This window comes from Phallusia mammillata, chromosome 4 (assembly GCF_965637545.1).
Source record: "Phallusia mammillata chromosome 4, kaPhaMamm4.hap1.1, whole genome shotgun sequence".
Taxonomy (NCBI): domain Eukaryota; kingdom Metazoa; phylum Chordata; class Ascidiacea; order Phlebobranchia; family Ascidiidae; genus Phallusia; species Phallusia mammillata.
The window spans coordinates 17,561,521-17,587,099 of record NC_137255.1 but is presented as its reverse complement, the minus strand read 5'-3'; the positions used below and the strand labels follow the sequence as shown (position 1 = coordinate 17,587,099).

The 25,579-nt window shown below is 37.7% G+C and overlaps 2 protein-coding genes across 2 annotated transcripts; both read left to right on the top strand.

The window, feature by feature from the left end:
* Positions 1-174: 174 nt before the first annotated feature.
* On the top strand, positions 175-19,925 carry LOC145224442 (sodium/calcium exchanger 3-like). Its single transcript, XM_080090930.1, has 17 exons — positions 175-416; positions 655-829; positions 1,015-1,196; positions 2,337-2,457; positions 3,043-3,200; positions 3,866-3,967; positions 7,308-7,334; positions 9,501-9,697; positions 12,117-12,195; positions 12,541-12,715; positions 13,575-13,692; positions 15,018-15,159; positions 16,797-16,875; positions 17,224-17,402; positions 17,745-17,882; positions 18,407-18,601; positions 19,009-19,925. Exons 1-17 carry the CDS (start codon positions 213-215, stop codon positions 19,246-19,248), a joined length of 2,511 nt encoding a protein of 836 aa, XP_079947056.1. The 5' UTR covers positions 175-212; the 3' UTR covers positions 19,249-19,925.
* Positions 19,926-20,026: 101 nt separating this feature from the next.
* On the top strand, positions 20,027-24,624 carry LOC145224445 (protein-lysine N-methyltransferase EEF2KMT-like). The gene is made up of 10 exons (XM_080090935.1): positions 20,027-20,307; positions 20,581-20,670; positions 20,737-20,817; positions 20,882-20,983; positions 21,042-21,122; positions 21,337-21,541; positions 21,812-21,892; positions 22,328-22,468; positions 22,711-22,837; positions 23,379-24,624. Exons 1-9 carry the CDS (start codon positions 20,236-20,238, stop codon positions 22,821-22,823), a joined length of 966 nt encoding a protein of 321 aa, XP_079947061.1. The 5' UTR covers positions 20,027-20,235; the 3' UTR covers positions 22,824-22,837; positions 23,379-24,624.
* The last annotated feature ends 955 nt before the right edge of the window (positions 24,625-25,579 follow it).

Below are 25,579 nucleotides of genomic sequence, written 5' to 3'. Positions count from 1 at the left end.
TTTAAATGATGGAGAGTGTTCCGTAAACAATAGAAAGTTACTTTATAATTTCTGCATCTGTACAGTAAAGTATTTGCTGGAAAATATATTTTCACCACTAAAGTATCTTTTTTTGTTATAGAAATCATGTTTTTAGTGTGTTTGAATAAAGGACTTTAAAAGCTTTTTTTGCATTTTAGATGTTTTCTTAACTGAACAGCATTAACACAAAAATGTCTTTAAATGGGACTTGTTTGAATGCCACTTTTAAATGTAACTCTGGCCTTATATTGCCTTTGGTCAATGAGTCAATATGGAGTATTGAATTTCGTGCTATTCTTTACCTGATTGGATTACTATGGAGCTTTATGGCAGTTGCAATTATTGCCGATACTTTCATGTGTGCAATTGAAGTAATCACCAGCAAAACAACTGAGGTATGTGGGTTTTTAATTGTTTCATCACAACTTCAAAAATGCCAATGACAATTCTTGCTCATTTTTTCAGTGTAACTTTTTGCAAGAAGCAAACCTTTAACAATTTTGTTTATTTATGTGTTATTAAATTATGCAAACATTTATGGTCAAATCACTATGTTAAGGATTAGTGAATCTTTAGCGAAAGTGTTCAAAACCTAACATACCAGATGGTTCTGATCACTTTCATGACTTTCAGGTAAAAGTGGCAAGACCAGACAAAGAGGAAGGTTTTGAAATAGTTCAAGTGAGGGTTTGGAATGACACAGTTGCTAACTTAACCCTAATGGCCCTTGGCTCTTCAGCCCCTGAGATTCTTCTTTCAATCATTGAGATTGTTTCAAATAACTTCCACGCAGGAGCTCTTGGTCCAGGTAGAGATGTAAAACTTTTAGGCATACTTGGTTTTTCAATTTGTATTACACAAAATATTAGCATTTCTAAGTTTGTATCCTGATAAGTATGTGCAGCCCAAATTTTAATATATATCGCAGCTAGAGTATCACTAATGCTGCAGTATATTGGTTAAATACTTTTTTCTATGTCCTTTTCTGTTTAGGAACCATTGTGGGTTCTGCCTCATTCAACCTTATGGTTATTATTGCTGTGTGTGTGGTGGGAATTCCTGATGGTGAATTTCGAAAAGTTAAAAGGATGAAGGTCTTTGGCATTACAGCCTTCTTTTCTGTATTCGCCTATGGTTGGTTGTACTTTGTCTTGTTGGGTACATCCAAAAACAAGGTAATTTTTATGAAACTTTTAAAAGATGTTTTTCATTTCCACGATATTCTTTATTTGTAATCAGCCAAGAATATATAACGCAATTAAGAACCCTTGCTGATAAAGCAAAGATTTTATTATGCTTGGCATGTAAGTATACAGGGGCATCTCTCAGAGCTGAAAATGGTATGTACATAAAAGTCAAGAGAAGAAGTGTCTTGTCAAAGCATCAGTCAGTCCATCCCAAACAGGCTATCGTTTCTTCCGGTCATGCCTTGTCCATACTTGCCTTGGGCGTTCACCGCATTCTTCGAGTGCTGTAACAGTGTGTGTTGACGTCACATCACAACACTGACTGTAGTATGTAGGTTCATTTATCGCACCGTCGTTTGTCACGCAAAATGAACGCAGTGGTAAAGCAAACAGTTCCCATTGTAGGTGCTAGCTCGTTTGGGATTTGTGTTTGCAGTCGCAAAATTTATTACAACCTCGAACTCTTTTGACGACCGGTTGACTTCGTCAAAAGCCGGCGACCTAAAGCTGTCCTTAATCGATAGGGACACACTGCAACTATTAAAGCGATTATCTTGCAAATATTAAATAGTATAAAAACTTATGTTTGCATTGCATAAATTTTATGATTATTCAATTGCAAACATAGTTTAATCTAAAACATTTTATTTTTATTTTACGGTTGCTTTAAACATCGGTTTGTTGGTAAATAAATATTGAACAGTATATATGTTGAATATCCCCTTCACGTCCCGTTTGTAATCGCTCATAGATACGGTGATATTCGAGACGGCGCAATTTTTCACGGTAATTTGGCGACGCTGAGCAAAACTTCCTTCAATATCTTTTGCGTGCGTCCGTTATGATTTCAATTTACCCGCTGTTTGCAACAACTCGCAAAGAACAGGCTAAGTATCTATGCACTGATGTTTCAAAATTTGTGATAACTGGCAAACAATAATACAGTTAAATAGAAAAAATAAAACTTGACACATTGGTTCACCTGTTTTGAAACGGATGACGCGACTTTGTTTAAGTAATTTAGCTTAACAATTTATTGCTTATCAATGATGCTAAGATTGTTATTTCATTGTGGATTATTTTATCCCACTTTTTAATCGTACAAACATTTTTTTGTTTACCCCCCAGATTGAGCTTTGGGAGGCAGTTATCACGTTTGCGTTTTTTCCCTTACTTGTGATGCTGGCCTTTCTCGCTGACAAGGACTATTGTGGAAAAAAGAAGGTCAAAGACGACCGCCTTGAAATCGGTTCGTTTGTGATGGCATAATTGTTTTTAGCTAGTTATTAACGATTTCGTTTCTTTGAACGCATGTTTCGTCCTTATTCCAACACCCCCATTGCAACCTTTTAGCACTAATATGTATAGTCTGGCTTCTTTCATTTTTGCAAAGTATCAGATAATTTGAATTCTTATACAGCCTGGCCAAGTTTAGGTCCTAAGAAATTGATTTGTATCCTACGTCTATTGATTATTCCGACGTTGGAAAGAAATGGAATCCGCATTGATTTTGGTTCATATCATTAACTTGATGCCATAAGCTTTCAAAAAGGGCTTAGTTGGTAATACATTTGACAATAAGCTTCACATGATACCAGTGCAACTACACTGTTACGTAATATATTGCTAAATCTATTTTGGTCTAAAAACAATTATTTAAAGTCTGTATTGTGATTATACGAAGCGTTTTAATATAATACAATTGCAGTACGAGCTTATTCAGTTAAAAATGTCATGTTTTAAACTAAGCACACATGGGGTACATTACTACAGTGCTACTAAATTGGTGCTTGTCATCAATGTCGTTAAAATCTTTGTTCTATACATCTAACAGAGCTAGGAAACGCTACTGAGGACACTGCCTTGATGAAACAACCAACCACCGAGGACGAACGAATGAAAGATGTCGTTTCTGCTTTCATGAAAACCTTAGACAAACCAGAAAAACTAAGCGAGGATGACGCTTCCAATATCGCTGCACTACAGTTGCAGGTTAGCTTTGACTCTTGTGTACCGATGTTAGCGTTTTTTATCATTTGGGATAACACGAGCCTGTTTAATCTACTTGATTTACTTAAGATTGAGTACCGTGTCTCTTTACCTGTCAGCTGTCAGTCATCTGAGCTTTCCTTCTCTAAAACCTCTCTTTAAAAGTTTTTTATTCATAAAAAAGGCTCGAGTCTACAACCTGCAGCTAATAAGTAGTATCGGATCTTATACTGCTCTACACCTGTACTGTTATACCAAGCAGGAGTTAAATTGACACTTGTTGGGTTTGTGTTTTTATGTTTTTTTTTTCTTTTTAATATACATTTAACTCGTTACAAGGTACCGGAGACTTAAAAATGCATTGGCATTCCTTATTGTTGTCACAGTAGACATAATTATTTTTTGACAGACAAACATACTTAATAAGGAGTCAAAGGTTATAAATCACCCATGGCCGCAGAAGCTGTGTGTGACAGACTTTAAAATGAAGTAGCAATACCGTTTTGCTTGCTGTATCGATCTGAATTAAGACTTGAACGCCGGCTGCTGTGCGTGTACGAGCGTCTGATGCACGAGTTTGTCCTATAATTGTCAATGTGATATCTTCTTAAATGTCACAGCCCAATATAACCTGTCGGTCGGTACTCATCATACGAGTTTTGTTGCAGGACGAAACGCCGCACAGTCGTGCCTGGTATCGGGTCAAAGCATCACGTGACCTGTTTGCCGGACAACGAATACAGCCTCGTCTCAACGAAAACCTGCAAAAGGTAAGGTCCGCTTGCCCCCTTTGTGGTAATTTGCCTGTCCAAGCTAACATGGTAGGACCTGCGACCTGTATGAAGCACACGAGATGCGGAATCAGCACATTCGTTCAATTGTTCGCTTCTCGCCATTTGCTAATGCGCGATCGCTGGTAATTGGACCATACCATTTAGCCCACGACCAACGTGATATGAACCTGAACCCACATATCACAAAACGCATCCACTGTATTGGAAGAGCATTAGCTATCAAGAGCTTATGCAAGTGGTGTGTCGCACACCGTTAAGATTAAACGGCTTCAAAAGCAGTACTTCTGAAGCAAAAGAAGTTAAGGCTTTAGCAGGGTAGAAGCGGAACGCCATGCATCATGTGGAAGCGCATTGATCGCTTCCGCGGCCGTTTGTTATGTTAAATGTCACTCAGTATTGTTGAGGCCTACATAGCCTGCAATCAACCTAGCCTATATAATTAATACGCTTTGCTTGGCGCTATTAGGTTTTAATTTTTTAGGCAAGCGGCGTAATTGATCGTAGATGTGTACTTGATAAAATTAATGCAGAAACTACAACACCATGTGACACTCTTTTTTTCTTATTTGGACTAACTACTCAACATTGTATGTTAGTTCTTTCTGTACAATTGAACTATTAGAAACGCCCGAATCATAGAACAACTAAAACACGTTTATGATTTGTAAGTAGGGGTGCGTAACAGCGGACTTCTGTCGAAATTTTACACCGTTGCGGTGGTTTACGATCCCGGGAGCTCAGTGTTTGTTCAATATTACACGAGAAAGTAGCTCCAAGGTTTTCTGTCTTAAGCAAATTTACTGGTCGCCGGAGATCATATAATCTGCGCACTGAAGCGTCTCATAATTAATGTATGATGCGCCTGCGTACCTATGCGCAGCAAGAAGGTCTTTCCTAGGTAGGCTGTGACCTTGAAACGAGTATATACGGCCCTACGCTGCAGTTTATAATGACAATATGATGTGTTATCAATAAGAATGTTGTACACCATAAAATGTAGGCGCTCTTAACGTTTGCTCTCTATGCATGTTAGGATTTTGTATCTGCTGGTATTCGAACCTTTTTAAACAGGTGCATAGCGTACTGTACGGGTATGCAGGGTGAATAACATTGACTTAAAGTAAGTTTCTAGCCCGGTTTAAAAACATAACTATTATTTAAATACGTCAAGTGTATTTCCTGCAAAACAATGCCTCAAAGCACCTGTGGAAACCCCATGTATGAAGACTGCGAGTGTAAGCAAACCACTCCCAACAATTAATCAGAAGATGACACAATAAGGAACTACTAATTGCGCATACAAATTGCTACTTATTAACACATCGTATATTAGTAATAAAGATCCTAAGTTTTCGCATTTGAGTATGTTTAAAGTGAGAGTGCACAAATTGAACATTATCAGACTCTCCAACCTGCAACATAGTTATTGCCGATCTCTGATTGCTAAATTAATAACTTAGAATCGAAAATCGTCTCCAAGAAACACCATCAGTTAATAAAGTTAATTGGAACTTATATTTCGCCAAAAATAGATTATATTTAAATAAGAACCAAAATGCAATTTCGCGGAATACAGTATTCAACCATGTTTATCGAGTGAATCTGTTTCTTGGAAACGATTTTCTATTGTCGTAGGTTCAAATACACATTTATTGATATTCAATAAAATTAGTTTTTAATACAACTGCCAGTGAATGTCACAATTGTCACAATATCGGTTGCGCACGGCCATTTGCACTTTTGTCTCGTCGCTAAAACGACACATCACTCATAAGGAGCCTTGTCATGCGGAACGTTGCATGCGAATCCTTCATATCACGTGACTTGCTTGCCGTGCGACCTGCTTGCCGTGCGACCTGCAGGACCAGTTCGTCTCCGCAATCTCCCGTCAATGCTCCCAAAGGGCCTTGCGACCGGGCTCTGCTGCAAACCATCTGGGATTTGTGATATCTATAGATGTCGGTGTCAATTGAATCCGACAGCCCGCATTGCCGACTGCCAAATTCATTTACGTGAGAGCGTAATATCCACTATATTAAATGTTCGTGTGGGTGGTGTATTACTAACAAATATACCAAGGCGTTTTTTATGATCTAAGTGGTTTTAGACTGTAGGCCACTAATAAATTTAAATTTGTCATTCAACTGATGTGATGCTAAACAAAATACTGGTTGTTTTTTTAAGAACTTGTAAAAAACAACTATAGTATTTTGCTTAGCATCACACCAGTTGATGAACTATAAATTTGTTAAACATGGACCCTGGTGGACAAAACGTTTCTTTAGTATTTTTAATAAATTTAAAGATAAACCATTCAAACGAATTTTAACTGGTCATAAAATGGTAAGAAGGTTTAGTGTGCAAAAAATATCTGATATCCTAATGATATATATATATGTTCCATAAACACATTCACTTCACAAATTGGGTGACTTTTCTCATACACCCTATTAGCAAATGCAGTACTGTACGTTTATTTCTGAATTGCGCGACATCTGTTCCTTATCAGTCTAGTGTTTTACTTCGTCATCTTCTATTATTAATCCAATGATGAAGGTCAACCCTTTTGGTAATAGTGCGTGTACGCATGCATAGTTAATGTCGGTTCCGGCTGCTTACAACACGGAAGGACGCATATTGTGTTCCCAAACAGCCGGATGGGTATTACTGGCTTTAATACCAGCTTTAGGTTGCGTGCAAAAGCGAGTACAAACGCAACGTCTGTTCGACATTATACACAAATGGGCTAACTGACATTTTTTAAACAAATAGGCTGACATATAAATAGTACTATAGCATTGAACGAAATGTGATTAGTGTGAAGCTAGTATGCAAATGCGTTGTTTAGATTTGAATATAAACTTGATGTTAAACACAGACATTGGCCAGCAACCCTTCTAGAAGTACGCCCAACAACTGTTTATTACGACACTGACATGTGACGGCTAATCCTACTGTTTAAAACAACTTTGTGTTACCTTAGTGTGGTGATTTTTGCTTAAATTTATTAATACATCAAGAACAATGCGTGGTAACTATAAATATAGACCTATGTATATTTTACGCATAAGTTTAACTTTGAAAACAGTTACAGTCTGTTTAAAGTCGTCTTGGATTCCATTTCAGGCCTGAAAGTCGATTACAAGCTCAATTATGGCTTATTTTGCGTCGCCCTTTACGTCGTGCTTACGCACAAGCGCAACACACTTCGCACACGAAACAATGGGTAGCTCGCGGCGTTCGAAAAGACGCCCGTGACTGCCAGAGCACCGCCAAATTGCTTGCATTTAATACCTGTCACCGTGGTTTTGTGTAGGTGCTGCGCTCTGGATCGACGTCGCAGGTTGGCCACAACTTTATTTTTGTACTACCTATATGTTTATTTGATTTCTTCCTTGGTTGAATGTGGTCGTTGTTTTTTTAATGTGACTTTTTCACTGGTGTTTTTGAAACTGACTTAATCGCTTTGACCTTTTGTATGGCACCCGGCCCACTTTCACACTTAAAGCCGCGCTTTTTCTGCTTGGTTGTGTTATGTAGCGAGCACTTATGTATCGTAAGATTGGCCGTGTGTGTGCTGGTAAAAAGTGGTTGCGGCTGATTTGGACTGCTTAACTGGTTTAAAATGCGACTACACTAAAGCACTAGTTTATTTTACAAGCATGCTGGGTTAAGGAACAACGACACAGCAATTCGAACACCTTGTTTATCTTGTTTTTACACATATATAAAGCTGTCCACCCCAAAATCAATAAAATATTGAAATGCTAATCCAACAGTAAACAGCACTACGCTAATGTCCAGTTTAAACACGGCCCAACACTTTAATTTAAACCACTCTTCAACCAACAAGCAGGGAACAAGACGTTTTAGTCTTACAACGTGAAAAATCGTTTCAAATCGTGTTGAGCACTGCTTAAACCGTTGGAAATTCAAAATTGAAATTCGGTCTTGCTTTACTTGAAATCGATTGGGTGGTTGGTGCTGGTTTGTTGTTGAGTGACAATGTTTTAACTTTTAGTGGCCTCTGATGCCCTTTACTATAGTGGGCCAAAGTCGAATTTAAATCCAGCAGGAATTTTCTTTGTTCGATTTATCACAGGAGTGAACTAGTTTTGCTTTCAAATTAGACGCCTTTTAGCGGATAATCGAATTATTGAATGCCGGAAAGCTTCGTACAGCTTGTAACCTCGAGGTCAAGGGGTGGGGTTTGATTGCAATTTTAATTGACATTTGAGTCAGTAGAAACTGCATTATCTTAATGGCTTAAAATTTCTGTATCACTTTTTATTTCGAAAGGTCGATAACCATAAGTGATAATAATCATATTAACGGAGGTGGACCGCTAGGATGTTGCAAAATCATCCTTTTAACCCATAGTAGGATGCAAAACCCAATAGTTATCATTTGTATAAATCAACACCAAATATATTGCAATCTAGCAGTCGATGGAGAGTAAATGTGCATTTTACGCTTAAATAACCGGTTGATAAATGTATGTTTCTTCCAAAACCGACCACAGGGCTTGTTGATGAAGCTGTTTTTCGCTACGACTTTGCCGCAATCGAGCATGTAAAAGTGATACAGCGCTCGTCCTCGGCCACAGAAACAAGTCGAAAGGCCTGTCGTTAAAAATTCATGCCCGACCCGCCCGCCGCTGCCAAACTGAAAAAAAAAAACGATTTCCGTAAGCAAATTTTTTCAAGTGTGTAATCAGGCACGGGTTAATGCTGGTTGACCTTTTAACCTGCGCCCGGAAAAAATCTTTTATGTTCCACCGATGGACAGTTATCGTAAAAAATAATTTGAAGATGCAAAGTTTCTACGAAAAATGATTAGTGTTTCATGCGACTGCTGTACGCCATCGCCTGATTTACCAATGATCTCAGTTTGCCGTGACTTCCCACCGTTTGCGCGACCCGTAACGGAAACGCAGCCTTTTGGGTTGTCAATCAAACACCACCCCTATGACACTCGCTTTACTGCCGTATAATTTTCGCTTCAGATTAACGTTAATAAAATCACCCTCGAAAACTCCACAAAACGTTATATGTACAGAATAATTTTAAGCTTGCAGTAGGTGGATTTTTCGCTGCTATGTTTTTGAATATCGCTTTATGAATGATCTGTGGACGCCTTACACATTTTGTAGCAAAGTTGTACCAACAGTTTGTTTGAACTCACCAGCCAATATCTTATGGGAATAGTTTGGTTCTAACCCTGTTTTATTTGTGTTGACAAGTTTTATGTTGCCTTTCTGTATGTTGTGCACCCAAATCATGTTTGCTTATAGTCTGTGCATGTTGCTTGTAACCTACCAGGGCTGTGCTTGTAGTATAGAAGCGCTCGTTTATGCATGATGTAACCAATGCATGGTGATGTGGTGTGTCATGTTTACTATATATGTATACCCAACTTTTACCCTGTAGAGTTTTGTAAAGTTATCCGTTTATAAAACAAGTCCCATAACCTTTAACTGTTGTGTGTTTACGAATTCTGGGTCCAACAGCTAGCGGATATAGCTCACGAGAATGGAACTGCTGTAACTGGTCCCCAACGCGTTGAAGTGGATCAGATTCTAAGTACGATTCGCCTTACCACCGCAATTGAGTTCGACGCCGTATCAAGCTCTGTAATGGAAAACTGTGGTACTGTGAAACTGATTGTGGTCAGGCACGGTGACTTGTCCAAGGACGCCACTGTTAGGTGGGTGCTCGATACTGGGGAGAGTGTTTGTCATTTGTACAGATTGGCACAGTTTATTCAAATTTTAAGATGGCCCGCTTTTGTTCCCACATTTGCAAAGGCAATTAATGACGATTGTAATAAACCTGGTGGACTTTTCTAAATTATTTGTTTGAATGTGAAACTTCTAGCTGGAATTTAATACACTACAAGTCCAGCCAATTCAGCAACGCCCCTTTATGTCATTGCTACTGAATGGAGCCACGACCACAGTTAATCGTTCGTAGCAACAATTTTACGCGAGATTGCACTTTGTTTCATTCTGGTGCTGCACATAACCCCTCCGTAATGCCACCGTGTAACTCATTTTACTAGCACCCGAAGACCTTTTTACGCCTTTAGTTATTTTTGCGTTTTTGATTGACTCGATTTCCTCTAGAAACGCTGTGTGATAAATGAATAATCAAGAGGAACCCGTATTAAAGTGAGTAAGGTTATAGCTGTGGGGTTCAATGTCAAATATTCTCAGAAAGCGTTCTTTAAAACGTGATTTGTTGCTTGATGTCTGTGTATGAAAACAACAGGTGGTTCAAGTTCGCACTACTCAAGCGCAGTTAACAAAAGGGCGAATACTAGACTAAGCGGTAAAGTTTCATGGAATTGAGAATTGCCGGAATGGAGTAAATACAAAGTTGATCGATGCGTGAAAAAATCCGGTCACTGATTTTGTATGAACCGTGCTTCCTAAACGAATTACGGTTTCTTGGATCAAAAAACCCAGCAATTGTTTTCCATTATTTTACACCACAAACTTTTCCGTATGTGGCACACATTGAGTTTTTTGGAAGGTTTGTCTGGCTTTAGATGGTGCATTATTGCACGTTTTTGGTTTTTACCTAAAATCGTGATGTGAGCTATCAAACCTTTTTCCAAATTTCGTGTAAAAATAGCAGTTTTATTGGAAACAAAAGCAACAGTCGAAATATTAACATTTTACCCGAATTTATTAACATAAATTAGCTGACAAATTCAGCACACACTTAAATCAGTCTGTATATTTCTTATTACAAACACTTCGGAAATCGATTTGGCCCAAAAATATGAATTTACTATTTAGAGCAGGTTTTAGTCAGATAGTGCGAATACATTTGCTGGGTTGGTCACTTTGAAATGAAAATTTACGCGCCTTAAATTAAAAAAAAACGTTGAAGCTAAATTTATGGTTTAAATATTAACGCGCTGTGTCTTTTTGTGTATTTTACTCTTCAAAAAGAACAGTGGACTTATTGTAGCGGGAAAGCGGTTGCTTCAAGTCGGTTTGAAAACCAACTGTTATCCAAAATTCTCATTTTAACGCAAAGAAAACGCTTGAATAACAGCTAACCCTGCGTAAAGTAACGACGCAAATTGAATTGACTTTTGTCGTGCCTTACCTCAACACGATTTGTTTTCACGTCCCGGGATATAAAAGCACGCAATTCGTCATTAACAAGTTTGTTTTCCTTCCGCAAGCCACAATTGATGTAGCGGAAAGTGTTTGGGACGGAACAAAATGCTAAGTGGCGTAGAAAATTAAATTTTGTGGCTTTTCTTACCGGTTCGTTAAATGTAGTCACAATAACCAAAAGTAAACTTGTTCAACCCTGCATCTAAAATACCGCAAGAATTTTCGTTTTCCGAGCAACAGCAAGTTCTCCATTTACCGCCCACGTAAACATCACGTATACAAAAGGTGAAGTCAAGGTCCGCTGGACTTGCGCGTCCCCGTCGTATTTTGATGATAGTACGTACGTAAGGTCGCGATCCTTTGACGCTTTGCCGCGACGTCACGCTTTGGTTGCTGCCAGGCAAGGTTGTGCGTAGGCTAAAGAAAAGTCCTGCTGTAGTGCAAAGGTTTCGTTGCAAACCCGTTTAAAACCTTAAATTCGATAAACCTTTTCAAAAATACTAAGACGCAAATTTTGGCGAAAATTATGTCTTTCTCGGTTATTGAAATGGTCTTTTCGCACTGCCATCAAAGTTAAAAACATGAATAAGACGGAAAAAATCGTGATTTTCCTGAAACAACAACAACAAAAACGATCTTCAGAGGCGTTCGTGCAGCTAATTCCATATTGTCTAAATTTTATAAGTACTTATGCCAAGAAACAACAAAATTAGCTTCCCGACTTACGTAATTTGTTACAATGGCAAAATAGGACATAGCAAGAACAATTTTATTTTCCAAGGCATTATCTATCAAACCTAAAAGGGACAGTACGGCAGTATGTAGTAGACACGCCACATATGATTGCTTGCTTCGTACAAACCAGACACACCACTATGCAAACATGGCCACCATCCTTGTCGGAGACCACCGCCGTCTGCGGATAACCTTTCACTATCAATTAATGATTAACAAACCGGCTTATGTTAACCTTTTGATGTGTTTGTTTTCCAGCTACGAAACGATCGATGGAACAGCCAATGCTGGTGAAGATTACATTGCGTCGAGCGGCGTTCTCACATTTAAACCCAAGGTTCGTCGAAATCGAAAGTATTTTACTGTTATCTATACTAGTTTGTTACCTCAATGGCCTAACTCAGAGCCCTCCGTTTCTAGTGTGTAAAACCAGCATACAATAGGTGAAATTGATGTATTTTACGTTGACTTTGAGCTTTAACGTTATAACTGATGGTTACGTGAAGGCGTTGGCCTGAACGCCGTGAAAATCAAATGAGATAAAACTTAATGGCCATCAAGCAAAACCTTACAGTTTTTGTTTTGTCTTTTTCTAAAACTCCCAATTCAATAAGGCGTGGTATAACATAGACAGGTTTGTGTAAACAAATCCTTTACAGTTTAATAATTGCAATTATTTCAGGAATCACGGCAAACCATTGAAATCGAGATAATCGACGACAATGTGTGGGAACCGGACGAGACGTTTTTCGTCAAACTTTCTCTTCCCGACGGTGACGTCAACGCTAATGACGACAGCGATTACGTGTCATTGGGTCGTAAGGTCATCAATCAGATCACGATTATCAATGACGACGGTCAGTTTTGTTTTCGGTAGTTCATTCCGAACTTAGCTTTATCTTAAGCGTTTTGTAAAATAGAGCCTGTATAACAACACAAAGTTAGCATATTTTGCCCCTTCTCCTGTATGTCTGAGGTTAGCCTGGCAATTGTCAATTTCAAACGTTTTTTTTTCTGGTAATTACCGTTTTTTAATGCAGTGTCGTACCACCCCTGTGCAACATGACATCCACATGTTCGTCGACAATTGCGTTGCAATCGTCCAGCTAAGATTTGTACAAACTGTATGATGAGCATACCTTGTATGAGGTTTAATGGCATTTTAACAAGCTGCCTGTCTGAAACAAGTTGCAATGCATTTTTTGTGAATTAACTTGTGATATGTGTTATGTGACAATCTTCAGCTTGGTATACCAAGCCCACTTGCAACTTAATACTAGTTAAACTGATTTCTGGGGGTTATTAACTTCGGCTGTCCAACAGTCAAGTCCATGCACACAGCTTGCAGTAAAAGCCTGTTCTTAGTCGGGCCCGGTATAAAATATGCATGGAAACGCTTTTATCTAACCGACAAAGGATCGAACACACGATTGTGAGCGACGAGTACTTGATCTAACTGGTATTACGCGGTTTTGCAATTTACGGTTTCACGCGCACAATTACCTTCCGTACGATCCTGATAGAGATATTGCTTATTTGTGGATTTGAAATTTAGATGATGTTAGGCATGAAATTGGCCTGCAAATAACACCTTTCCTAAACATCAAGTATACGCCATGTACAAAAAATGCTTTACTGCCATATGTCACGCTTGCTGCAAACTTCATAGTTGCATAGAAACTGAATAAAAACCACATCGTATCTTTATGTTTCCAGAACCCGGCACTGTTGAATTTACCAAGCCAAGTTTCCTTGTGAAGGAGAGCGTTGGTACGTCATACATTCCAATACAACGAACGAACGGAGCAGATGGAGTAGTCGAAGTTGAATGGAAGTAAGTGTTAACAACTATATAGTAATTTGTTTTATTCCAGCTTTAGTTCAACGTTGTCATGTATGTGTTGTCCAACTGTTCGTTAACTCTAATGTAAAATATCATATAATTTCGCGTCTTTATACTGATATATGAACAACCTTAATCATTATTTGTCATAATGGTCAGAGATCAGCTTAATAGGCAAGTATTGTGTTTGGCAGTTCATGCACTGGTTTTCTCTCGTTAGTGTTCATTAAGCATTAGTTGCGTTATGCAAGAAAAGTGCGTGACATTAACCTAAAACGGCAGCACTCGATTTGTGTGATGCATGCGTTTGTCGCCTTATTCGACCCCACGCACTTCTTATACGTCAGACATTTAACGCAAATATTACGTTTTAACGTTCGATCCAGTACACGAACCATGCGAAATGCCGGTTTGCCCTTTTGTGTTGATTCAAGAGATGATTAATGATACGGCGGGCACACCCCTACGACGTCAGACCTATTTAATGTTGACTGAATGAAGCTTGCGTGGGTTTGGCCTTTACCCAGCACTACTGCGCCCTGGGAATTACGTAATGCTGAAATCGCGCTCCGAATAGGTGAACTTTCCACTGTGGCCTGGATGACATCGAGTTAAATTCTTTTGAGTCGTGTCCTTTGAATAATGTGCCATAAACACCAGGAATCCAATTTTAGCTGACATTTTACACATATTGAAACTCTTTATACTATTAAGTACGGATTTTGCTGCTTTACTGCCATCCTGCGGTGCGTTTTGTTGCCATATACAGCAGTGCGGAAATTAAACTGCAATCAATACTAACGCTTTTATATACTGGTTTGTGAACGGTATTCTTATACGCTTGTACGCACATAGTATTATGCGACGCTGTAAAGCTATAGCCTGTTGTTAACGCCCATTCATTATGAAGTCACGAATTACAAGTTGACTGCGCAAATAGCTACTTTACATAGCAGCGACGCGCTCACGCATTGTTCTGCATATTTAAATTGTCAGTTGCTTTGTTTGAACGCCACGACAAGACCCTGGGAGCGTGGGTACACGAATTTTATTGCCTCGCAAAATAATATAAATATACCGGTTCGAAAGCAAATAATGATTGGTACAATAGCCTTTTTAATTCCTTTGGAAGGTAACAATGTGTAAATCTGACCCAGACCCCTGTATATTTATCAAAACTGTTTTTTGGGATGCATATGAAGGAATTTTAAGCGTCACCTCTACTCAGAACAGCTTATATACTTAAGTGTACTTATTACTGATCCACCGCGAAGCTTTGGTGGGCAGAAATGTAACACATGTTCTGTTACGTGCAGATCTACCGACCTGACAGCAAAGGAGGGTAAGGACTTTACTGGAAGGAGTGGTAAAGTGACGTTCGAACACGGGGAAGATGAAAAGAACATCGAGTTACCGATCATCAACTATCGTAAAACCAAAAAAGACGAAAACTTCCAGGTTTGATAATAAAGAAGCACCTGCGGTTTTTTTTTTGTATGGCAAAGTATTTATGGGTCCCCTTTTTTTGTCCGTATTTTTTTTTCTTTTTTCTGTCTAACGCTCGTTTGGTCAAGAAAGAGTGCTTCAAATGTATTCAAATTTGGACATATGTTAGATATTAATCCAAACTTGGTCCACCTCAAGTTTGACCCCAAATTACCCAGCGGTTCACCCACAGGCCCCCGAAACGTAAAATTTTTAACGCTGGTCTGTAACGCTCGTTTAGTGAAGAAAGCGTGCTTTAAATTTATTGAAATTTGGACATATGTTAGATATTAATTCAAACTTGGTCCACCAGAAGTTTGACCCCAAATTACCCAGCGGTTCACCCACAGGCCCCCGAAACGTAAAATTTTTAACGCTGGTTTGTAACGCTCGTTTAGTGAAGAAAGAGTGCTTCAAATTTATTCAAATTTGGACATATGTTAGATATTAATCTGAACTTGGTCCACCTGAAGTTTGACCCCAAATTACCCAGCGGTTCACCCACAGGCCCCCGAAACGTAAAATTTTCAACGCTGGTCTGTAACGCTCGTTTAGTGAAGAAAGAGTGCTTCAAATTTATTCAAATTTGGACATATGTTAGATATTAATCTGAACTTGGTCCACCTGAAGTTTGACCCCGAATGACCCAGCGGTTCACCCACAGGCCCCCGAAACGTAAATGTGTCTAACGCTCGTTTGGTCAAGAAAGACACTGTAGGCAGAAGTCCCAAGAGTTGAGGTGGATTCGTAAACGTAAATTGTGTTTAAAACCCGACCTTGGACGACAATATCTGGGTCAAAGCAAGAGATTAAATTGAAAGTATTTGTTTCGTTCTTTTTTAATGTTTTTGTAATTATACGACAATAATAGTGCAGAAAAATACAACAAAATTTTTCATTGTTGGGTTAACGCTTTCTAAAAATTTGTTCTTAAGAATTTAAAAATCACCGCAACATTTGTTTACCGTAAATCCGCACAAACACGCGTGTGGGGACCCATTAGTTTTTGTTGACAAAAACAATCATATGTGTAGATCAAATGATGTGTATAGTAAATTGGTAAATATCGTATAAAATATATAAAATGGAAGTATATCAGAAAGCCACCATTCTAGTTGTAGTTATGGCCAACCTTGTCTACTATAAATCAGTGTATGTATGCAGTAAATGACACATAAGCCGGGGTTGTGTTTTACTTCGTGTGAAAGCAGACCTTCTTTCGAACCCATGCAGCTTATCCCGGCTTTATGTGAGGGTTTGCAGCCCTAAATGCGACCATGAGACTGGATTTGGTCGCTGGATTAAACATTAAACCGCAGAGTCGTTCGCAGATGTACATATTGCTAATCGATACGAGACTTCGTTTTCGTCAATACACGTCTCCTATACTTAGTTCAACAATGAAAAATAGATGAGCATTGCGGTAAACATATGAGTCTTGGTATAAAGGTTGTAATACGAAGGCATGTATCGACCACATCATAAACGCTGATGTTATTGGATCTTAGTAAATCAATAAAAATCCAAGATATGCATTGTTATTGCCTGTTTTAGTGACCTCGGTGGGTACTGGACTGACATGTTCAACTGTTGTATGTTATGATTTACAGCTGACGCTCTTGAGCGCCTCTGGTGGAGCATCCTTGGGTCACACACAGAAGACAATCGTGACTATTGTTGGGGATGATGGTATGTATTCTTGAGACAATAGCCATTTGGCTATCAAAGTAGTTTTTTTGTTTGTAATCGTTATAGAACACGACACTTCGAAAGACATAAACGTTTTTTAAAGTTGCAATTTTTTTCTGAGGTTCTTAGCTGTTTTCGCTCTTAGCATTGAAGAAAAAACGAACTAATCAAATATGTTCTTAAGTCCGTGCAAATTGCTAGTTCAACATGTTAGAAAATTGTACTATTCTCGCGGCTAGGAAATTTAGTCAAAAATATAAACAATTATCTGTTAACAAATTTAACATTGCAATCGTAAAACTCCATTAAACTATACACATTTGCACACATTTTTTCGATTGCTTGCAGAATTTGACGGCTTAGTTCGTCGCATCGTCGCTAAAACTCACTTAAAACTTTCCAAGATGAAACTTGGTTCACAGTCGTGGGCTGATCAGTTTACGCAAGCGATGAACGTCAACGGTGGTGACGTGGAAAACGCCACCGCCGGTGATTACGTCATGCACTTTATGACATTTGGTTTCAAGGTAAATCATATCTGTTTCCATTTTTTCTCGCCATTTTTATATAGCGCAATGAAGGGTATAGCTATAAGATTGTATTAGCTATAAGACTATATTAAACTAATGATATATAATCCTCTTGAACTGTTTCGAAAATAGTTTAGCTGAAAATGTTTCGAAAAAAAAGTTTCGAAATTTTTTTAGCTGAAATGTGCTAGAAGAATCAAATCGAATTCTAATTTACGCTTTTATCGCCGGCGGCATCATCGCTTGCCCTCCTGCACTAAACGACTGTGTAGTCGACCGCACTTGATTAACTTGTTTTTTTCTGGCAAAGAAAACACCTGACCGATTTGTGTATTGCAGGTGATTTTTGCTTGCCTTCCACCAGCAAGTATATGGGGAGGCTGGGCGTGCTTTTGTGCCGCTCTTGTAGCCCTCATTGGCCTAACGGCTATCATTAGTGATCTGGCGAGCATATTCGGCTGTCTTATCAATCTCGAGGTAATAATGGTCTTTACATACTACGCTATTGCTATTGTAACATGACTATCAATTGAAACCAATGTTTTCCTCCGAGTACGTGCATTTAAATTCAGTCTGTACAAAGTTTTTGTGAATTAATAGATGTGTCAAGATATGTTTACGCTTATTGGTTTTTACATTCATTCATTTGAGAATGACACAATTTAATGTCGAAACGTCATGTTTTATGCAAATATACTGGCTTATTTGTTTCGGGTCAGGATTTTTAAAACCGTGAATTGTGTATCTAAGTATCTAGACACGTAGAGATACTTTTTAACTTCATGTTGTTTAAATACGTTACAGTTTGATTCCGACTGCGAATAGTTTGCTAAGGCGAAAATAGAGGGAGAGTAAAAAATAACTGTTTCAAACGATAAATAACAAACCTTCTTTTTGCTCGACCAGCAGTTGCATGTAGCTCATGCGACGTTTTGAAGTCTCATTTTGGTGTCTTCTTCAGAGTAATAACAAAAGATAAACGGATTTTTTTTCTATTTTAGCCAACTATTAACGCCATTACCATCGTTGCATTGGGAACATCGTTACCAGACCTGTTCGCCAGTAAGACCGCCGCTCTTCAAGAGAAATATGCAGACAACAGTATAGGGAATGTTACGGGAAGTAACAGTGTGAACGTGTTTCTCGGCCTCGGTCTTCCTTGGCTCATTGCCGCCATCTACTGGAAGGTTAAAACGGTACGTCGTATTTTTACCTGTGATTTCCAACGTAGTTTAAACCGATCCAGCGGGTACGTTGAACAACTGTACGCCTTCTTGGTTTAGGAGCTTAAACATTAAACACTAACAGATTGCAGATTGTCAACACGTTATAGCGCCGTTGGGGTATTTGTCATAACCAGTTGGCGAAGTACCTGTTTGCAATATTGTCAATCATGTTTTTGCGTTGTTTTCTGTTGAACAACAACCACTGTTTTATATTGTTTAAAAACCGTTGGTTTATTGTCCACCCAAATAATTTTTTAAAATGAAATTGTATTACGAGTCATGATCTTTTTTTCTCAAACATTTTATTGCACCTATACTTCTGTGCCACTACGGATTTTTACCTATAGGTAATAACCAATGTCGTGGTGTTTTTGTAGGGGGGAGACTTTGATGTTCCTGCCGGTCAAATTGGTTTCAGTGTAGCGCTTTATTCGATCTCAGCCATCATCTGCATTTGCACGTTGGTTGCTCGACGCCATCTGAAGATTTTTGGCAATACTGAACTGGGAGGGCCGGTTGGACCCAAATACGCCACTGGGGCCTTTTTCGTGCTCATGTGGGTTTTATACATCCTCTTGTCTTCCCTTCAGGCTACTGGCACCATTGCCGGCTTCTAATGTCCTGTGTTTTAGGCACTGTTACACTGCACAGTTCGGCCAGGGCGTTTAGGTTGGCTGTTCAAAGGCGAAATATATTGTTGAGCGTTTATTTTTTTAGTTTGCGAATATAGTTAGCGACATATAAAGTTGCAGGATATCAACTAAGTTTCTTAAGCTCATGCGACGTTTTGAAGTGGTCGTCACTAACTTAAAGGGTTGCAATGCCACTAGATCGATTTTTTGGTTGTGCTAACATTATGGAGAAGATAAAGTATACCATTAGCCGAGTAATCTTCATTATACGCCGAGAAAGGTTGAATGTGTACGTTTCATAATTTTTGGTAAAATTTTCAAAAGTTGCCTCCCTTTTTTCAAAGAATTAGGTGAAAAATATATATATCTAAAAACCATTTACTAATTTCTTAGCACTTTGTGTAATTGACTGTGCACTGTATATAAAATAGTAAAGAAAGCGTGACATTCTTACTTGAAAGTGTGATGTTTTTATATTTTGCTTGGTCTTTATCGTCAAAATAATTATCGCCTGCAATGTCTTTCTCTGTGCGGAAAGTATTGGTAAATTGATTTGCTTTTATAATTTTGTACTTTGCATTTTGTTAACCGCCTGCGTTGTTTAGATGCATATCTTCTGTTTAGCTTTTTTTCAAAGCATATAAAGCTGTATGTTAGAGGTGCTTTTTTCTTAGCTCGTCTTCGGAAGCATCATAAAGTTGTATGAGTGAGATTGTATTTCAACAAACGAGCAGAGCCACAGAAGCTTCAGAACAGTTTTAGTCGGTAGCAAAGTAAAACCTAATGCAGTGCAAACAGTAAGTATTATTTAGTGTAACATCAAAAAAAGCACCGACACTTTTGTAAACTTAGGAATGTGACAAAAGGCATTAAGTTATCTATGGTAAAAACATGTGCGGTGGTCGCGCATGACTAATTGCAGTTGTAAACACTAAAGATAAAGTAAGTTGATTTCCATTGGTAAAAGATGCAATGGAGTCTTCAATCACTTTGCAGTTTTTGGCTGAAGTTCCTCTAAGACAATTTTGCTGGGAGTTATTAAAGGTAAGAGCACACGGCGAGAGTTTTAAATGTCCAAATAAACCGCATCCACTGACCCCATGGTTTGATTAACATTTTGCATTTTTTTGGTTTTAAAGTCAACGAACGTTAATTGGGGTTACCAGAGTAGGTCGGAATAAACGAAAAGTAACAAGTTTAATGTCAAAATGAGGTAATAAATCCTAAGCACTCTCTTCCAGAAGTTATTTTAATGTTTCTTGTGTATGCAATGTATCTGTATCCTGTACTAGAATTACAAAGAATTCACAATCACAGGGACAGGATGATATGCTTAAATGCAAAATTCACTCGGAACAAAACCACAATGCTTGGTGTGAGGATTGTCAGCAACTTATTGTAAATGTTGTAAGTGGGGTCAAATTTTGTTAAAATGGGTAATAAACATGTTTTTTTAGCTTCTGTTTTATGCAGACTATTAACCATCGAGTGGCTAAAAAATTTCCTCCATCTTTAAACTACAGAAAGGCTTTTGTGAAATGGATTTTGAATAAAGTAAGATTTGTATGTGAATAGTTTAAGAGATTCCTAAATCAATACATATGTTTTCTTTAATAAGGTGGAATCCATAGAAAATGATGTGTGTGAGGATTTATATTACTGCTATGTTCAACTGTTATCTGAAACGAATGCTGAGTTTTACTACAAAAGCCATCATATAGTGAGTATTTTTGACAGTTTTTACATCGGCTTCATTTAATTGGTTCTGCTTAACATAGCCCTCTTCTGAGGAGTTCATTGTGATGCAAGAAAGCAGAAACATAATTTCTGGTGGAACAACAGGCCTGGTGTCATGGAAGGTATGGTTATGGCATCCCATTTAATGTATTTTTTGCATTATTTATGTTGCATTAATTAATTTTGAGTAGCAAAAATATATAATAGTACAAGTACCAATAATATATAAAGGTTTCTTAATAACAGTATGGTAGCTTTTATGTTTATTATCGTTTTAATTGGGGTTTGGCTTTGACATGGCTACAACTCTGTGTAAAATATTTTTTACATGTTTAGGGTGGAATGCTTCTGGCTGAATGGATGCTGTTCAATAAAGAATTATTTTCTGGAACATTCTTACTAGAGTTAGGTAGTGGTTGTGGTTTTACTGGCCTTGTTGCATTGAAGGGCACTGATGTCTCTCACTATACATTCACCGACTGTCATCAAACTGTGTTATCCCTCCTCAAGCAAAATATTGATGTTAATCAAATTAGCTCAGGTATGTTTGTACACCAAAATTGCTTTCTTAATTGTGCATCCTCTTTTAAAATAAAAGGGTAATTTACAGTACTATAAAACAGGTAAATTGTGTTTGGGTTTAATTAAATCCTGTGTACATACAGGTTATTAGGTCTCTTGTTTTTGGAACAAAAACACTGCACAACTGCATTAGTTAAAAGGGTTTAACTTTCTAATTTAAAATTTCTGTTTGGTTGTTTACATTTAAATGTACACATGATAATAGAATCTCCACTTGTTTTGTTTTCAGAAAGGTATACAATTGCAGAGCATGTTTGGGGAAAACTTGATGATTGCAGAGATTTTATGCCAGATTATGTTCTTGCTGCTGGTAAAAAAATGACATAAGATTTAACATGTAATCATGGTCTATGATTAGTTTGACTTTCTTGGAGGCCATGCTTGGATTTCACAATGTTTTTCTTCCTGCTTTTCTTTTTTAAATGATTACAGCTTGTACATATAGCCATTATTCAGTTCTTTCTTTATCATTTGACTCATAACATTAGTACCTGTGAGCTCCTAAAGATTTTATAAACTGTTGGTTGAGTCGTTGTGGTTTGTTATTTTATGTGATGTACTACATTTACTTTTTTGGTATGATTTGGACAAAATACCACAGATGCCATGTGATACCACTTGAAGGAAACGATTCAGCAAAAACAAACATGTTGAAATAATTTTCTGGTTTTTGTAGACTGGTGGGCATTGAAATCCAACCAACACTAGGTGCTGCTAGAGATCTGTATCATTTCTTACATTGCAGATGTTGTATTTGACCCCGATTTGGTTTCTGACCTTGTGATATCTATTGCATGCTTCATGAACCAATCGAAACAAAAGACAGTATTCATGGCAATAACAGAGCGGAACCCACAGACATACAAATGCTTTCTGCATGAATTGGGTAAAACAGTACTGATCCTTGCTGAAATATACTGTTTTTGTAGTTTGAACACCTACAAAAAGACTTACATTTAACTCAAAATTTATCTGTCAAACTTTATAAGTTGTGTCAAATACCAAAATACTTCATGACTTGTCATCAGCTTAACTTAATGTTAATTTTAAAATGAAAAAAATACTGCTGTTTTTTCTTCCAATGAAATTTATTTAAACTTAACCTATTTTTTTCTACTGTTTTAATAGATGCACACAAGTTGAAGTACAGGGATTTAGACACATCAAAAGTTCCACGCCTATTTTATTACGACAAAAACGAACACATACATTTACTCAAAGTAAAAGCAGCAACATCATGACAGCATTAAAAGTGGTAAGTGCTTTAATAACCTATTTGTCATAATTACCTTCTCCTTCTTTTCAATGAGTTTTGGATCTAAATTGCTTGGCTCAAACAAAATTAATGTTGAATCATAGCAAAGTAATGGTGCCTAAGGTTCACACACAAATTTAATTTTTAAATAGTTAGTTGTATTACTTTCTACAAAGTGTGGTGTTAGTTATGTTAAAGTAGGCAATAAATTCAAGGGTTGGAAAGAATAAATTCCAGCATTCCTTTAGTTTATGATATATTAGGTAAATCATCAAATATGACATAGCATATTTAAAATGGAGAGCCACCTGCAGTTGTCAGGTCTATAATCGTGTTTGCCTAATGACCACATTAGTGTCAGTATTGTGTCAAAATTTAACAATTTCCAGTTTATGGAATGGTTATGTATTGGTGCCAAAGTGATTTTAAACAGACCCAATTTTCATTTAATCCCCATAAAGAACACATCGCTTTGTTTTGTAACTTTGTCTTGCCATATAAATTGACCAATCCCTTTACTAAGTCTTTTGTTTTATGTCAGGAGAAACTAAGAAGAAAAACGATGATTTGGACCGACGTTTTGACTTAAAATATTTGCAATGAACGATGGGATTTTAGTTACTGTATTTACAGTAGCATATATTTTAAATATTGAAACTGCATAAAACGACATGACAGACTCTATGGCCCAAAACGCTTCGTCGTAGTTTGATGGTTTTGTTGTTGTTCTCGTGTGTTCGCGGTGACGACTCGTTGATATCGGGGGTGCTGCTTTAAAAGTATAACCCCTGTTTTAAAAGCGAAAACAATTCTTTTAGTCACTATAACCTAAACAATTTAATTCAAACTTTCTAGATAAAGGGGATGGATATTTCAATCGTTCAAATTTTTTTTTGGTCAGCACCCTTGTTACAATGGTTCAGATGCTCGTTTTGGGGTTTATTTGGTTTTGCAGACATGGCCACTGAAAACAGAAGAAATTGTGAATGTGTTTAATGAACCACAAGCACTTGGAACTTGAATCCAAGTAAACGCACTAAATAGTGACAAATATAGGTGATGTCCACAAATGGAACATGCTTCAAAATGTGTGTTGTACCTTTTTGCGTGACCCTATAGGGCAGTGGTTCTCAAAGTATGGGTCGCGACCCAAACATGGGTCGCACAAGGTCAAAAAATGGGTCGCGCAATGGTGATTCTATTCTGCCCAAACGAACTATTACTGCATTAAGTAAACACAAACGGATTTACTTAATGTAGAAATATAGTCGCCTTACTCGAATACGTTGTACAGTAAAATTACCCAATCATTACAACATACAGACAATAGCCTTTTAATTTTATTATAACGTCATTGCACGAAAAATAATAGGACAAGTTAATCTTGCATAACTAAACGGGAGATGTAACAGTTATTGTTAAAGGAAACATTTTTAGATTTGGGTGTCACTTCTATCAATGATCATGCCATGGCGTTGTAAAGCCACAATGTGTGTTACGTAGTGTTGTCGAACGAATCGACCTCATTAAGCCTGCAGCCATTTTGACATGGGCAGACACCTATGCGGCGACGTAATTGCAGTCCGTCTCGTTAATACATTTTTGGATGTTTGAGGCTTGGGTCGTGAGATGTTCATAAAACCCAGATTTGGGTCGCGGTCAAAAAAGTTTGAGAACCACTGCTATAGGGCCTATATAAACAGTAACTGTTTGGCCAACTATGTTACAACATTCTGTTTGTAGTGTTGTTTTAAGGCAATATTGAAATACATTTGCATAAAAGAAAAGTAGGCTACCTATGCTCTAAACTTTAGACTGTTGCAACACAGCAAAGAGAGAACTCAAAGCAAAATCAAACGTACAGAGATATCTTAGTTGAGAAACGCACAGAGATATCTTAGTTGAGATTCCAGGTTAAATAATTTGCAATATTTTTGTTTGTCTTATGGAAATTACCTATGGTTTCCAGTATTTTTTACATGTGGTAGGATTGTGTTTTAAAGTAGCCATACCATTAAAATTTAATCTGACCAGCATTTAGGGGCTGCACTTTATGAATTATTGTGTACTACCAGTGCTTCAATTATGGACATCTCGTTCCGACGATTGCGCTCAACTGAAATTTTTGAAAAACACTGCCTAAACGTTTTAGGTATAGGCTAATAGCCCAAACCATTATGTTAATTATGCAAACACATTGCACTATATAGTTTAATCTGACCATTTAAGAATAAGTTATTTAACTTTTTGTTCGTTTTGATTTCAAAATTCGGTTGGGTTTATAGTTTTTTTATGACGTTCGAAGACCGAATGTTGCGATTTTTTAAGTGAACACACAGGCTCTTTGTATCTGGCTAGCTTACAATGCGACCAACGTTTTTAAAGGTGCATTTGTGGGTGCCATTATCTTTTTCAGTTAATGCGTAAAATTGCTCAAATTTTAGAAGCACTTGAAAGCAGGCCCCACAAGAGGCGCTGCACCGCACCGGGCCCCATGAGAGTCTAGGGGGCCTATAATTATTTAGTTGAAATATACAAAGTCAAACGTGTATGCATTTTAATTATTGTCCCAAAACTGAAAAATGAAAAAAGCTGGTTTGCCGAATGTGGCATATTGTTATTTAGCATATTGTTACATGTTACCAACCCTTTCAGTCCCAGTTTTCACGAAAGAGCATTGCTATTACTGAGATAATATTTAGTGCAGTTTTCATTCTTAATGAGTTACAAAACAGATTTTTT